Source organism: Homalodisca vitripennis, chromosome 3, assembly GCF_021130785.1.
Source record: "Homalodisca vitripennis isolate AUS2020 chromosome 3, UT_GWSS_2.1, whole genome shotgun sequence".
Lineage (NCBI taxonomy): Eukaryota > Metazoa > Arthropoda > Insecta > Hemiptera > Cicadellidae > Homalodisca > Homalodisca vitripennis.
The window spans coordinates 106,421,170-106,435,918 of NC_060209.1; the positions used below are offsets into that span (position 1 = coordinate 106,421,170).

At 31.2% G+C, this 14,749-nt stretch overlaps 1 protein-coding gene across 42 annotated transcripts in view; it reads right to left on the reverse strand.

Annotated features, from left to right (window-relative positions):
- The window catches only part of LOC124357275 (Down syndrome cell adhesion molecule-like protein Dscam2), a 231,198-nt gene that overhangs the window by 121,269 nt on the left and 95,180 nt on the right, over nt 1-14,749 (reverse strand). For 23 of the 42 annotated variants that reach the window (XR_006921931.1, XM_046808884.1, XM_046808872.1 and 20 more), the window contains exons 5-6: nt 8,794-8,973; nt 1,801-1,950 (exon numbers count right to left, since the gene is read on the reverse strand). Coding sequence is in view for 40 of the 42 variants with exons in the window: in XM_046808884.1 (XP_046664840.1) it covers nt 1,801-1,950; nt 8,794-8,973 (330 nt within the window). In the remaining 2 variants the exon portion in view is untranslated. Of the gene's footprint in view, nt 1-1,800; nt 1,951-4,207; nt 4,373-7,649; nt 7,812-8,250; nt 8,422-8,793; nt 8,974-10,313; nt 10,476-13,261; nt 13,424-14,749 lie in introns of those variants that run through there. The other 19 variants (XM_046808903.1, XM_046808897.1, XM_046808899.1 and 16 more) reach the window with 6 other exon arrangements.

A 14,749-nucleotide genomic window follows, 5' to 3' on the forward strand; every position in this document is an offset into this window, starting at 1 on the left:
AAAACTATTCACACATGCAAAAACATTTTGTCAATTAATTAATAACACTATCTTAGTTTGAGGTACTACAACAAATATTGTTAAAGGAGACAATACAATTTGAACTAACAGCTGAATCAAATATGAGCTGAGGGTGATGAATGCAATTGACTTGAACCAGTAAAGGCCACTGACCAATTCTTAGGAGGTTTCTTTGATATAAAAGAAACACAAAAGTACAAAGTCATAGACTAGTATGTATGGGTAATAAAGATTAAATCATAACAATAATTTTCTTCTCTTGCAGGCTTTGAAAACAGATTCAAATTCTAAAACTTCATTTATTATTTTTAGATCAATGTTAGAAAAGGAGCATATTATTGCAATTTTTATTTTATCAAAAAGTTATGAGATATATAACCAGGTCCTGCAATTAATGTTTTTCCTACATTGCACTTTAAAATAATCACCACCCATGAAACACACTTAAACTTTAACTTCATGCAATAATTTTGATGAAGCACTCTAATATTGCAATATAATAATAAAATAATACAATAAGAAATCTGGATTCTATTTCAATTTATATGCTTCTGCCACAAAGACATAGACAAATAATAGATACAGTTATAGTGTAGTTGAGTCATATTAAATCATGTAATGTTTTCACTAAATTAGTGTTGAATACTGTTTTAGTATAAGTTCCATCCAAATTTCTTTACCTACTGCTCTAAAATGTTTGCTGCACTAATTACTCCATTATACTCAATTTTAACAAGTTAAAAAGTATAGAAATTTTGTGTATTTAATTCAAATACTTTATTAAACTCTGTAAAGTAGTTTTAAAATTAATAAACTTTTAATGTGTTATAAGATATATAGAACTGTTTACACAAACACAAATTTAGTAATATAAATTAAAATAAGATATATAAACTTCAAAATGAAATAATACTTAGTGCAACAATTGATTTATATTTATTTTTCTTTAATTTTTCTGTCAACTTCAGAAACTGTTGTTAATAAATTTGAACTAAGCTAATGTCAGTAAAATTTTTAATCAAAAACTTATTTTTAAAATAAAGTAAAACTGTATTATTTATGTTTAAAGTATTATCATGAGTAAAACCACAGCTCTGTTTATATCAGTAGACAGTTTGTTTTATATTTAAATCTTTCCAACCTATAAAAATAACTAACATGTTCCCAGAGTAACCCACCAGAGGGTCATGCTGTCTATTAAAAATGTGAATCATGCCACCATTGGGTCATGCAACATTGATTTTCTAATACTCTGTGAATATTATCTGGCTGCACTTTAGACATTGAACAATGTTGACGTCAGTGTCATTCACTTCAGTACATGTTTATTTAAAAAAAGATAATTAAAGGCATTTTTCATTTTGAATTGAAATTGCAATGAGTTTCAAAAATTATGATAATATTGGCCATTACTAAATAAATGTGATAAGCAGGTCTAGATTGGTTACTTGCAATATAAAAATATTAAATAAAAGAAAAATTTGCTCTTTAATTGTTTATATGGTTTTATTTAGCTTCTATCAATATTATACAACACAAAATTCTTTCTATACAAAGTTACATGGTACATTGAATAGTCTCACAATAGTAACAAAACATTTAAGTTCACCAAAACAGTTAAATTCAGAAACAGTTATAACTGTTGGTATTGGTAAACCAATCCTAAATGATTGTATCTCAAAATACAACAGATGTAACTGATGTCCCAGCTTCAGCTAAGACTTAGTTGACAGAAGAATTAAAGCACAATATGAGAGTATGACGAGTGTAAACACTTACCAGTGATGACTAGCCTGCCTTTGGTCGCACTAAGTCGTGTCTCTCCTGTCAGTCGGTGTTTGGTTCGGCATTGGTACGACTTGTAACCGTCTTCTGGTCCGACATCTCGGATGTGTAACTCTCCAGATGGTAGTACCAAATATTTGCCATCTGACAACACACAACACTCTCAGTATCCTAGACTTAACTAGACTCACTTAATGTATGCAAGTGTCTATATTTTCTATTATTTGAACTTTTTATCACAAAAGTTTTGTTTCACACCATGATTGATTAAAGTTTCTTTAATATTACAACATTGAAACTCACTCACTGATTTGAGGAAATTGTCATTCATATGTTCTTCACTGAAATTATGACTCATTATGGAATTGTTTCTGTTCACGTTCAATTGCAAACAAATCTCACACTGAATAAAAGTTGTAATCAGCAATGTTAACTTTACTAACAAAATTATTGGTTGCCCCAAAAAAGTCATAATCGTGCAGTGAAAGGATTTAAGGTTTTAATAATTATATTAATAGTTTTAATAATAAAACGAAGAGTCATAAAGTTACTTAAATTGTTACCTAAATTCAAGCAGATGTTCACTAAAGGTTAAATTCCTTTATTTACCGCTTTTTTTAGTTATTGCCTTCAAAATTTATTTCATTTCTGACAAGCTCATCTTTATTCATCACATTAGGAATTTGGTCTTTAGAGCAATATAACTGATATGTTACACGTAGGTCATAAAGAAAGCACATTGTTTCTCACAATTTTCTTCAAGCAGTTGTCATCTTCAAATCCTAGATCAGCTATGTCTCTGGATAGATTCATTCTCTCTACTTTTCATTCAAAAGATAACATGTTTGGAACCATGTGAAAAAATCCACGTTTAAACCATTATTATTAAGCATTCTGCTAGCATTCCCACACAAAATTTTGTAATTAATAAAATTACAGTTGGGAGAAAACTGAACTTAAAATTACTGGAACGCTCTTAAACACAACCAGAATTATTGCATGAAGTTGAAATGGAGGGAGGTCTCCACTCTCTATGTAATCTTTGATGTTTACGCAGCAGCCTTCATGAAAACATTTATGTTTCTCCTGCACTCCCTTTTTTCATACCTTTTTTCACTCCATATACTGAGAATTTATAGGGTATATTATTCATAACCTCCCCTCCTCTTGAGTTCCTCTGAAGCATGACTGATGTGATGTCACAGCACTGTACCTAGAATCTTCAGAGAGGATAATAGAATCATCTGAGTCAGAGATATCTTGGCCTAAACTGTGAAATACAGTCTTACATGATTAAAATAGCTTTCCTTCTATTGCCTTTTTAAAATTGATTTTTCTAATCATTGTTATATAATTATTTATTCTGTTATTATTATTTCTTTTGATTCACCATCCCACGTTAGCCAGATACTCCTTTTTGTAATATTTGTATCATGTTTCATTAAAATTACTGTTCATAATACTCATTATTCCTGAATTTTGTTGCTTATATGTGCTATTGTTCTTAATAATAATGTAAACTATAAAAGTGTAAACTGAAAAACAGTTAATATTTTTAATAAAATTCATATTTTTTGTTTGCATAGTGTAAGAGACATTATTTGCCAGAATGTAAAAAGCTTTCGACACCATTAACAAAAAATGTGGCAGATTACTCAGTTCTTTCACTTGCAATGTTGTCAATGAGGAATTTTACCTTCAGAGGACATAGCTTGCTTATAGGTAACAGTTCTGAAAGATGGTTTATTCTTGATTCTACTTCATATGTTTATCTTGAATATGTCATGCAATATCTATTATTGTAATTAAACTTAATTTATTTTGAGGCACTTCTACAACAAATATATTATATTACTCTGCATCTTTTAAATACAAAATAAAAAAATACCAAACAGCAAATGGGTAATTATACTTATTCAATTTATTTTGGTAAAACAAATAAAAAATATGTTTAACCTCTTTACTGTGAAAATTAATATTATTTCTAACCAACTTTAAATTATTTGTTTTCCGAAATTCTATGTAATTGCTTGTTGGCAATTAAGAATTGGTTAACAAATTGAGAAGAAGATTTCTTCCATAGTTGTTCAGTAAAACTTTAACACTGTGTTGTTATTTTATAAACTACAAATATACAAGGCATTAAGTTATGTTTAATAAAACAATTTCAAAAGATCTCTACTTTCACAAATATTTTCTATGAGAAGTGCCCCAAATCTATGAAATACTTCTAAAAACTACTACTACAGCCATTCAAACACTCTTTCACTCAGGAAGGAGGAGTGGGATTAAAAAATAAAAGAAATTATACAGGATTTATAAAGGGCAGAAAGGAAAAAGGAAATGGACCTGGCCCAAACTAGAACCCTGCAAACAGAAACATTCAGTTAGAAGAATGTACCAAATTCATTGTTTGTCGGAAGAAGCTCAGATTCTCCATCTTGGAGCCAAGAGGCCACAAAGACAAAATCTGCGACAAAGCTCGGGATGTGACATTTTAAAATGGCCGCATTCCCCCTCAGCACGTACTCCTCCATGACACTGACCTCGTATTTCTGGGTGACCACTGAAAACCAAACTGTCTTTACAATTTGGGCCCGTAATGGCTCTTAAGAGAAACAACAGATTCCTTACAGACACATTCTGAAATAAGACATTGTGTTAGTGCAGATGAGCAAGTCTATGGAGTCTTCAGACTGATGGGAGAAGGATACCTGTTGAAGATATACAGGACTGCTAAAATTAAGACAATCATGCAATATATGGTTCCGAATAGTATTAGGAATAATTTTCTTGGAGCTGTCATTGGTCAGGACATTTCATCATGATACAATTTTGACAAACTATACTCCAATGCTTACTTAACTTTCCAGTGCCTATCATGAAATTTGAACCTCGATCTGATAAGAAGAAAGAATGAAAGAAGGAACCTGCAGGGCATCCAGACACAAACTACAGATTTAATTCCATTCTTGCATAACATTCTGGCAGCAAGGTCAGAATCCCAGTACCTACTGCTTTTATATAGTACCAGCATGATACTCCTCCCCCTTTATATGACAATTAAATGACAACGTAGTTCCATAATTTATTGAAATGTGAAAAAATTCAAGATTATTTATATACTATTTCAACAAGCTATAATAAACTATATCATAAGTTCAAGGTTTAAAAAAACACACACACACTTAAAAACACATTTATTTTTATGTTATTCGGAAATTGTATTTTAAATGTAAAAAAATGTTTTCATTAAATTAAACTAATTTTAAGGATATGTAGGTATTTACAGTAATATTGTATATTGTTATATCAAAAAGGAGACAAATCAAAACTTTTTATTATATATTTTTCAATGGATTAACCCTTTCATATAATTTGACTATCTCTAAATGGAACATATTTTTCTAAAGCTTGATATTTAAGCATTTTTTATTTTTATGATCTCTTTTCCTTACCAACGCAGTTATTTGACTTTTCCTTTTTTTATGATAAGAAGACTTGCTGAAATATTCCACGGTCCAAACAGGTACCCGTAAATCCATAAATAGTGTAAACTATCCCCACAATAAAACTGATTTCAGAAGTGCTAGCCTTCAGAGAGACAATTTAAAATAGGATTGGTCTTTTTAAAACCAAATATCTTAGAAAACAAATTCCTCTTATTTTGTGGAAAATTGTTTAGATGAAGAATATTCTCAGCCTACATTAGGTTTAATCAATACTGGAAATGAACATGTTCGAAAGATTCCTCATTTAAACCTACTCCTGATTTGATAAATTCCAACTGATGAACAGAGGATGATGACATTAAAAGAAGGAACTGAAGTGACAAATTACACATTCTTTCAAAAAAATATTTTTTTTCTAAATTTTACCATAGTCTGATTTTGATGGAGGCAAATATTCAGTGCCCAAAGTGTCCGTCCAAGAAACAATATCCAAGTGATCAGAAACAAAAGAAGGCACATTACACTTGAAAACGGCAGCATTTCCTTTGATGACGAAAACGTCATACACCTGAGCTTCATAATACTGATTCACAACTGTAACAAAAATAATAATTAATTATTGTTTCTACTAAAGAATGGTTTGTTTTAGTTACATTTCATCTGAGAAATCGATGACACGTTTTGAGACAACAAACAAATTTTGAAAGTGGTCCCTATTAGAGGATTTCCAAGGAAAAGGAGGGAAAACTTTGTAAGCCTCAAAACAACAATATCAGCTTTTGTCATACCATAATTTAAAATGTCGTTAGACATTTGAGAAGAGTAAGTATTCCCCTCATCTGAAAGCCACTCGACGACTTGAACAAAATCTGCTACAAAACTCGGTACAAGGCACTTCAAAGTTCCTGTATTGCCTCTCAAGACGAACTCATCATTCACTCGAGTCTGGTAGAACTGATGAACAACTGGGAAAATAAAAATATGATTTGTTATTCATAAGTGTAATATCACTATGAAATTTACAAATTCTGGCATCACTTGGGAATAATTTATAACTCAGAAGATAATGAACAGAATGATGACATAAAAGATGGAGTTCTTTGTAGGATATACAGGTGCAGGGACTCAGGGGATTTATAATACTCAGTCAATGAAATTATAAAAAATATAAAATACCATAGTTTGGTATGTCATTGGACAATGAAGTAGAATAAGACACTCCGTCTTCCGAGACCCATTCCAAAACCTGAACAAAGTCTGCTACAAAACTTGGCACAAGGCACTTGAGCACACCAGTATTTCCCCGCAAGACAAATTCATCGATGACACGAGTCTGGTAGAACTGGTGTACAACTGGCAAAAAGAGCAAACTCATTAGATATATCGTACAAGATCAACACTATAGCAAAATTAGATATTCAATAACTAGAAAGAACGATATATTTGGAAAGGATGAAGATGGGGACATCCACACGAATGGAGATTTGGAATGTTTACCATAATCTTTAGTGGGGTTATAGTTATTCCCAGCACTGTCTATCCAACCAATCACAGAGACAAAGTCGGCTACAAAACTAGGAATTTCACACTTCACTACAACACTGTTTCCTCGGATGGCATAAACGTTATGTGCGTCCGCTTCGTAGGTCTGGATTACCACTGAAAAACGACCAGTTCTTTGAAAAATCAGCTTATATCAAGTAATAATAGCTGTTCTGAAAATTAGGTTTAGGTTTTGTAAATGTTATAGGTTATGTGAAGGATTTACACAGGTTGACCTAGCACTCTCATTTGTTCTGCATAAAGTCATACCATAAGTGTTGGTTGGATGGAAACTATTCCCTTCGTTGTCTTCCCACATTATAATTTGAACAAAATCAGTAACAAAACTTGGCACTTTACATTTGAGAACTACGCTGTTACCAAGTATGGCGTATTCTGTCTCCACGTTCACTTCATATGACTGGATCACAACTGCACAGAATACCATTTATAAAACGCCAGGTATTCTTGAAAGTTTGGGATTTAAAGACAAGAAAAGGAATTGTCAGGAAGTGCACAAGCATACAGAGAGAGGAGAATTCCCTTTTACCATAATCATTAGTAGGATAAAAATTGTTTCCTTCACTATCTTCCCACATTGTCACTGACACAAAGTCCGCAACAAAACTTGGTACTTTGCATTTCAACACAACACTGTTCCCTCTAATCACATATTCTTTGTCAGCATCAACTTCATAAGGCTGGACGACAACTAGACAAACAAAATATTTAATTTGTTAGTTGAATTATCTGGGCGATAATACAGATAAAACAGAAGAATGATTGGTTGGCATTTAAGGAGGTGTGGAGGACCAATCTCACAATTTACTACAAAGAGTGAAATGTTACCATAGTCACTGTTAGCGAAAAATTCATTGCCAATGCTATCTTCCCACATGGTAACAGTAACAAAGTCTGCCACAAAACTAGGGACTTCACACTTCATGACGACACTATTGCCACGAATCACATACTCATTATCTGCTTCTGCCTCATAAGGCTGGATCACAACTGAAAAAGGTAATTTAACAGTTTATTAGTTTATATGTTTTACATTCCAATATGAGGAGGGTCCATGACTGCTGAAGAGAGCTTTTCTGACTATAATCACCAATTAATTATCAGTAATGAGTCACAAATTGTATCATAAATAAATGTGTTAGACAATTAAAAATCTAAAATCTTACAATATTAGCGGTTTTAATTTTCACATAAGAATTAAAATACAACAAAAATTCCTCAACATAGTTTTTGATTCCTCAGTAGAGAACATGAAAAAAAAGACAATAATATATAAAAAATATATAAATTAGCTGCAAACAATATTCCTGGAAACAAAACAAATTTAAGGATATAACTAAAACAAAAAATGCTGACTTCAGATTTGGCACCAGGTCCAAGGGTTCAAAAGACACTACATCACATTCAGCCGAGAAAAGAGAAAAATTACCAAAACTGTTTTGTGAGTGAGAGGCAGTAAATATATCTCCTTCGTTGGATACCCAAGATTCAATAACCACAAAGTCAGCAACAAAACTGGGGATCTTGCATTTCATAACAGCACTGTTTCCTCTGATGACATATTCATTTTCTGCTTCGGTGATGTAGTTTTGGGAAACCACTAGAACGAAGAGAAGAATAGTAAAATAACCCAACCTGCTGCAACAGCCATAAGGAGGACAGCTCCTCTCCTCACCAGTTTGGGTTTGAGTTTGGTGTTGGGTTCATTCAGTCTGCTTAACCAGACCATCCACTTGAGAAACTAGTACAGTTCAGATTACATAGTAGCAAAATTCAGATAAGAAATTTTTTCAAACTAATTATTTTACCAGAAAAAACTCAAATAGAATCATTTACTAGCAACATAAAGATTTAATCATAGACCAAATAACTTTAAAAAACATAATAGTATTGATATTGGTCTGTAATTTACATTACTAGTTCCCAAGGATGATCTCCATTTACACAAGTTGTAACTGTTTACACCAGTTACCATAAATCTCCTGCCTGTCAGTTCGTGTAGGAGCATGAAACACCATTCCATCTTCTGAAAGCCAGGACTCCACTTGAACAAAGTCTGCCACAAACGAGGGAATGCTGCACTTCAAAACTGCTGTGTTGCCACGAATGACGTACTCTGTCATAATCTCTGCCTCATACTTCTGGTTTACCACTGGATAAAAATTACTTCTATTGGTTCAATCCTAATACCTTTAGTAAGTTATATGTAAAAGTTCTAATAATAAACACCTGGGACAACTGATTTGACAAGTAATGTTAATTTTGTAGAATAAATATTTCAAAATTATAGTTAAAACTAATTCAGCACTATTTAATTTAACCTTGAGTTAACTTCTTAAGTAACAATGAGTCCAATAATCTATTAAATTATTAATTACTGATTTGCAACAAAAGCAAATATATGAAGAGTCATGTATTAGCCTTACACACCACTAAATCTACCAAAAATAGAAGAAAGTTCACCAAACTAAAACCTATTTCCAACAACATAAAAAATTAATATGAGCTCAATTCTAGGTAAAGTAACAGTTTATAAATAAAACCACATTGGAATATTCTTTAAATGAAGTAAGAACACAGTATCTGAAATGGATCACTATGGGATCAAGTGACCTCAATTCCTCTGCAAGATTAATTCTGGAATAACTTTGTCAGCTGATACTCTTCCCAGGGGAGTTGTCTCCTTCATCTTGTAAGCTATGAAAGGTTCAATAGCCTTAAGGGTGGGGATGACATAGGTAATCAAGCTGAATTACTCTATCAAAAAATGTAATTGTTTTGTTTCTTTTAATTTTTCAAGAATTATATTTGCTTATTGGGTAAATTTAAAAAGCATAATGTTCAAGAAAAACTTTAAAAACTAATAATAATTGTGTGTCTCAAGATGGGGGAGGGAAGAGGTAATAAAATAAAGGATAACAAATAATGAATGAAATCTTGGAAAATACCATTCATTCTGTTCACTCTTCCTTCCAGAGTCAAAATCATTCATAATGTGGGACAATTAAATATTTTGATTAACTGAACCTCATTTGTTGGTAGAGGATCAATAGAGAATAGCTAGAGAATAACATTAAAAAATTATATGGTTTTTAAAAATATATTCCAAAAATATATTATCTTAAAACCTTAAATGACCTTAAAATATACTTAATGAAATATTACAAGAAAATTTGCCTAACATTCTCCTTTCAGTTAATTAAGAACAGTGGTATTTAAATAAATATTGCTTTCACATTAGACGACTAAAGATTGTAATCAATAAAATATTGAGCTATGATTATTTTGAAAGAGAACATCATAAACACATTCATTACATTCAGTAAAAATATTTTGTTATATAAATATTTCATAATATAACATTAAATCAATAAACCAAATGATAATGTTGAATAAAAAACAGCAATAAAAGAAAAATAGTTTTTGAACAATTATTTTTGTAAACATCTGAATGACTTTGCCTCTGGACATCATTATCCAAGGGCACTCTACCGTAGTTGGAGGAGGGTGTATACAAAGCACCGTCTGTCGAGACCCAGGATTCCACCCTAACAAAATCCGCAACAAATGACGGAATATTGCACTTGAGAACTGCGGTGTTGCCTCGGATAACATACTCGGATACCACTTCGGCATCATAGAACTGGTTTACAACTGTAAGGTTACAATATTAGATCATTATTTGACCTATCTATCACCACAGCTGAAACATGGATGGAAATTAGTAATTTTAAATGGTTTCCACTCAGGTTTGTATTGGAAAGGGAGTGAAGCTACAAGGTATATTCCATTCACTCAAACACCCATTCGTGAGAATGGTTACTTATGCTTCTCCACATGATGGTTGTAAAAGTTGAATACTATAAGAATTAGTTATAATATATTATTTATTTCTTTAGGGTTTGTAAATGATAATTATTAATTATATCTGTAAATTTGTTCTAAAATATATCATTTTCTGAAAACACCGCTAATTCATGCCTTTATACAGAATTTAATGATAATGTTATATTATTTATTTTTAGGGTTAACCAATTTAACAATTAATGTATTTTAGGGTTTTTTTAATTTTCTACTTGCAACTTTTAATTTTTTAGACATAAATGAGAGTTTTGTATTAAAGGAATGGTTAAATTTACATGGCTAAGTTTAAATTATCATGATTTTATTTAAATTCAACTTATATAACCAGAACTAATGAATATTTGACACTATTTTTAAAAAGATTTACCAATCTCATGATAAAGAAGTACATAATACATGTTTTCAATCTTCTCATTTGCAAATGTTGATATGGTTAACAAATGTTAAGATGTGACGATACATGACAAACTAAAATATAAAATTTTAGCCCTCTGAGCCCCCAACATTATTCTATTTGACATGAAGAGTTTATTGTACTTTTAAAACATTCACCTATCATTAGGAGGGTTAACATTACAATGTATTTTCATTTCATGACAATAAATGGTGATAATGATTCAAGTATGAATCAGCAATATGTTTTTTACTCGAAAACTTTAACAATAAAGGGAGTAAAAGAGAAATTTTAGGGGTGCTACCTCTTAATCCCGGCAATTAACAAGTTGATGTTGAATAATACAAGTTATGTATTTATAGTGAAAAACCAGAGGACCGTATTCAAATTTTACATAAAAGACTTTTTCCTACGAAACACACCAAAATGTCACTTTTACTATGCTATAAACCATCATATGAAGTTGCCAGTAACGGAGTGACACTCAAGTACCATAGTTAGACGAGGACAGGCTGCCAGAGAAGGTGTTCCCCTGATCGTCCTGCCAGGAAACTACGGAAACAAAGTCTGCCACAAAGGAGGGTATGCTACACTTGAGGACGGCAGCATTTCCACGGATCACATATTCATTGTTCACCTCACTCTGGTACACCTGCTGGACAACTGTCACACCACACGGTTAAGGAGAAGAATTTCCTATCTTCGGGAAAGAATGGGAGGGAAGTCATCTTGACTGGATTTATTAAATAAAAGCTGGATGGATCTATTGGAGAGCTATGTGAGCAAAAGTAAAAGCTTTTAAAATTAAAATATAGATCTTGAGCAACTATATTAATGCAGGACTGTATTTAAAAGACATAAATTTTCTGTTCATTGAAACGATTTTATTTTATTGCTTTAACCCTGTTAAAGCTAACATCATTATAGTGCGGACATCATATATTATTATTTCCTGGTCACATGATAATCACAAATGCCTGTTACTTCAAAGTTATGTTTCTTTATTTAGAGTTTGTTTTAGACAATGGATGATTTGCAAGATAACAGGATTTTTTTAGACATTTGCCATTGTAACGTGAAACTAAATAATTCATTTCGAGATCTGAAATCTAATTTCTTACTCAGGTGGATAACTAACCTAACACTTAATTTCAACCTAGTTATTAGTTATAGATTAGGCTATTGTACCTGATAAAAAGATCAGATTCCAGATCTCCAAATTTTTTTATATTGTTTTTTCTTCTCACATTATGATGGAAAACTTCCTATTAGCTCCACAGAGATTATGTTGTTTGATTACATCACATTAAGACATCATTTGATTAAATCAAATGACGTCTTAATAAAACTTTTGCATAATGGGATTCAATTACATTGAAAAATTTAGAGCATATATTCTAATTACACAATATAAAGAAGACAAAACTAGTATGTATGTATATTCTAATACATACTAGTGCAAAGCTCTTATATGTATTTACTTTGTTCGCTTACTTGTTATTTACATGTTTTTTATGATTTTATCTGTGATTTACATTCTTTTTATTTAGTAGGAAAAACAAAAGTAGGCTAGATAGTTTGAACAAGAAATAGGAAAGGGGAGTTTAATTTGCTTTGATATAAAAACTCTTTTGCTGAACAAAAACTTAAGCTTAAGTAGGTAATTACTTTTACTATTGAGTACTATATGAGTTTTATTTATAAAAGAAAACCTGTATATAAAATATAGTTTTATGTTAATAAGATTATGATCTATAAAAGTGTTAATAATTATGTGTTAACGAGTTCTTAAAATTTGTATCTAAAAATCTTTATGTTTCAATCATTAGATGTACAAAGTATTATAATTCTGAATATAAAAACAATCCATAAAATTTGTTTACAAAAAATTATAATGCTGTTCAATTGGTTTTAAAAAATTAAAAAAGAAATTGGTATTGTTGGAAGGATCAGGTTAGAGGAAAATCATGATCCATTCTGCCATCAGTCTTGCAGTACCTAGTTTTATCAAAATCTTTCTTGGTTGGAGTCTTAAAAAATCCATATTCATCTCTAACCTAACATTTGTTATCGTTAATATTTTTAAAATTTTAATTTAAACCCGCCAGTGCAGAAGTGTAAGAACAAATTATACAGCTTTTTTAAGACTCAAACCAGTGAAAGGCGCAAGTAAAACATTTACCAAACTGAGAACCAGGAATAAAGTCCTCTCCCTGGTCTGTGTGCCAGGACACAACGGTGACAAAGTCGGCCACAAATGAGGGCACTTGACACTTGAGTACAGCAGCGTTGCCACGTATGGCATACTCCTTGTTGACATCTGTATCATACTCTTGGGAAACCACTAGAGATGTGGCAACACTGTGTTAGCAATTACTCTCATTAAGAAAATTGTAACTTATATAGAAATGAGTATCAAGTATTTTTTTAATGACAACAATCAGCCACAATGGCAGTACTGTAAAATATTGAACAAGTACAGTAATAATTCAGGGAAACGTGAACATATTAAATATATTCATTACTACAATTAAAGACAATCAGAATTTTGATTACATCATTAAATTATTTTCTTCATATAGTATTACCTACTTTTGCACTATACCTTTTCAAGCCTACTATGTTAAATATATCAGTTTAACATAGTAAAACATAAAAAGTGATGACAACAACGCCAACGACCTTATTTTATTTAACTCTACATCTTTTAGGAAAATTAATGTTGGTATTTCTAAAGTAAACTATTTATTTTAAACATACATATTGATATATTATAAGGTCAGAAACAAAGCGCAACTCAAGGAGAAAATAATTCAGTTTAATTAGGTTTAAAATAAACTTTAAATAGTTATGACATGATTATGGAACACCTTGAACAACAAAACTGTGGAACAAAACATGGAGAAATTCTACTAATTACCAAAAGAAAGCAGTCAGAAGATGAGACAAATAAAAGAGGTAAGGTTATTAGGAGTTGTTGTTATGATAATGTCTAGACATTCCTCTGTGACAGGCCCCAGCTGGTTCTATGAATAGTGGGAAGTCTTCAAAACACAATGTTCTGCCATTGAATACCCCTGCCATTTCTTGTGTACTCATTTCATAAAAGCACAATAATTTTGATTGTCTCAGTTGAAAACCAGTCATATAAATTTAATAGGTACTTAATTGTTGTTACGATTATTTTATTTTATTTTTAAACATGTTCAAACTAAATTCATATAAAAAAAACACGTAAAACACAAGAAATTTTGAAGATATTAAAACTGTTCATTTTTACAATCATTTTGTCTAATTCAAATTAAATGGAAATGGAAACCTGTCACATTGAAAGGGTGAATATATTTTACAATTTTCTCTATTATTTTAAACCAATAACAACTGTAGTGAACAGTTAGTTACCTTGAAATTAAATCCAGTATGAGAGAATACAAATCTTCCATAAGGCAAAAGCTCTTGTTGCCAAGAGAGAAGAAGAAGTCCTCAAATTTACAGAGAGTTGGTTAACAATAGCTTTTGTTCAACATTTCCAATGGTTTACCACAGCAAGATATTGTGCAGTAGAAGAATAGAAGGGTAACTCAAGTGTTATTGAGAACAGCCAGATTTGTAAGATACTGCATAAATTAAAAATTGATCCATTCAAGTCATATTTTACTCATTTTAATTT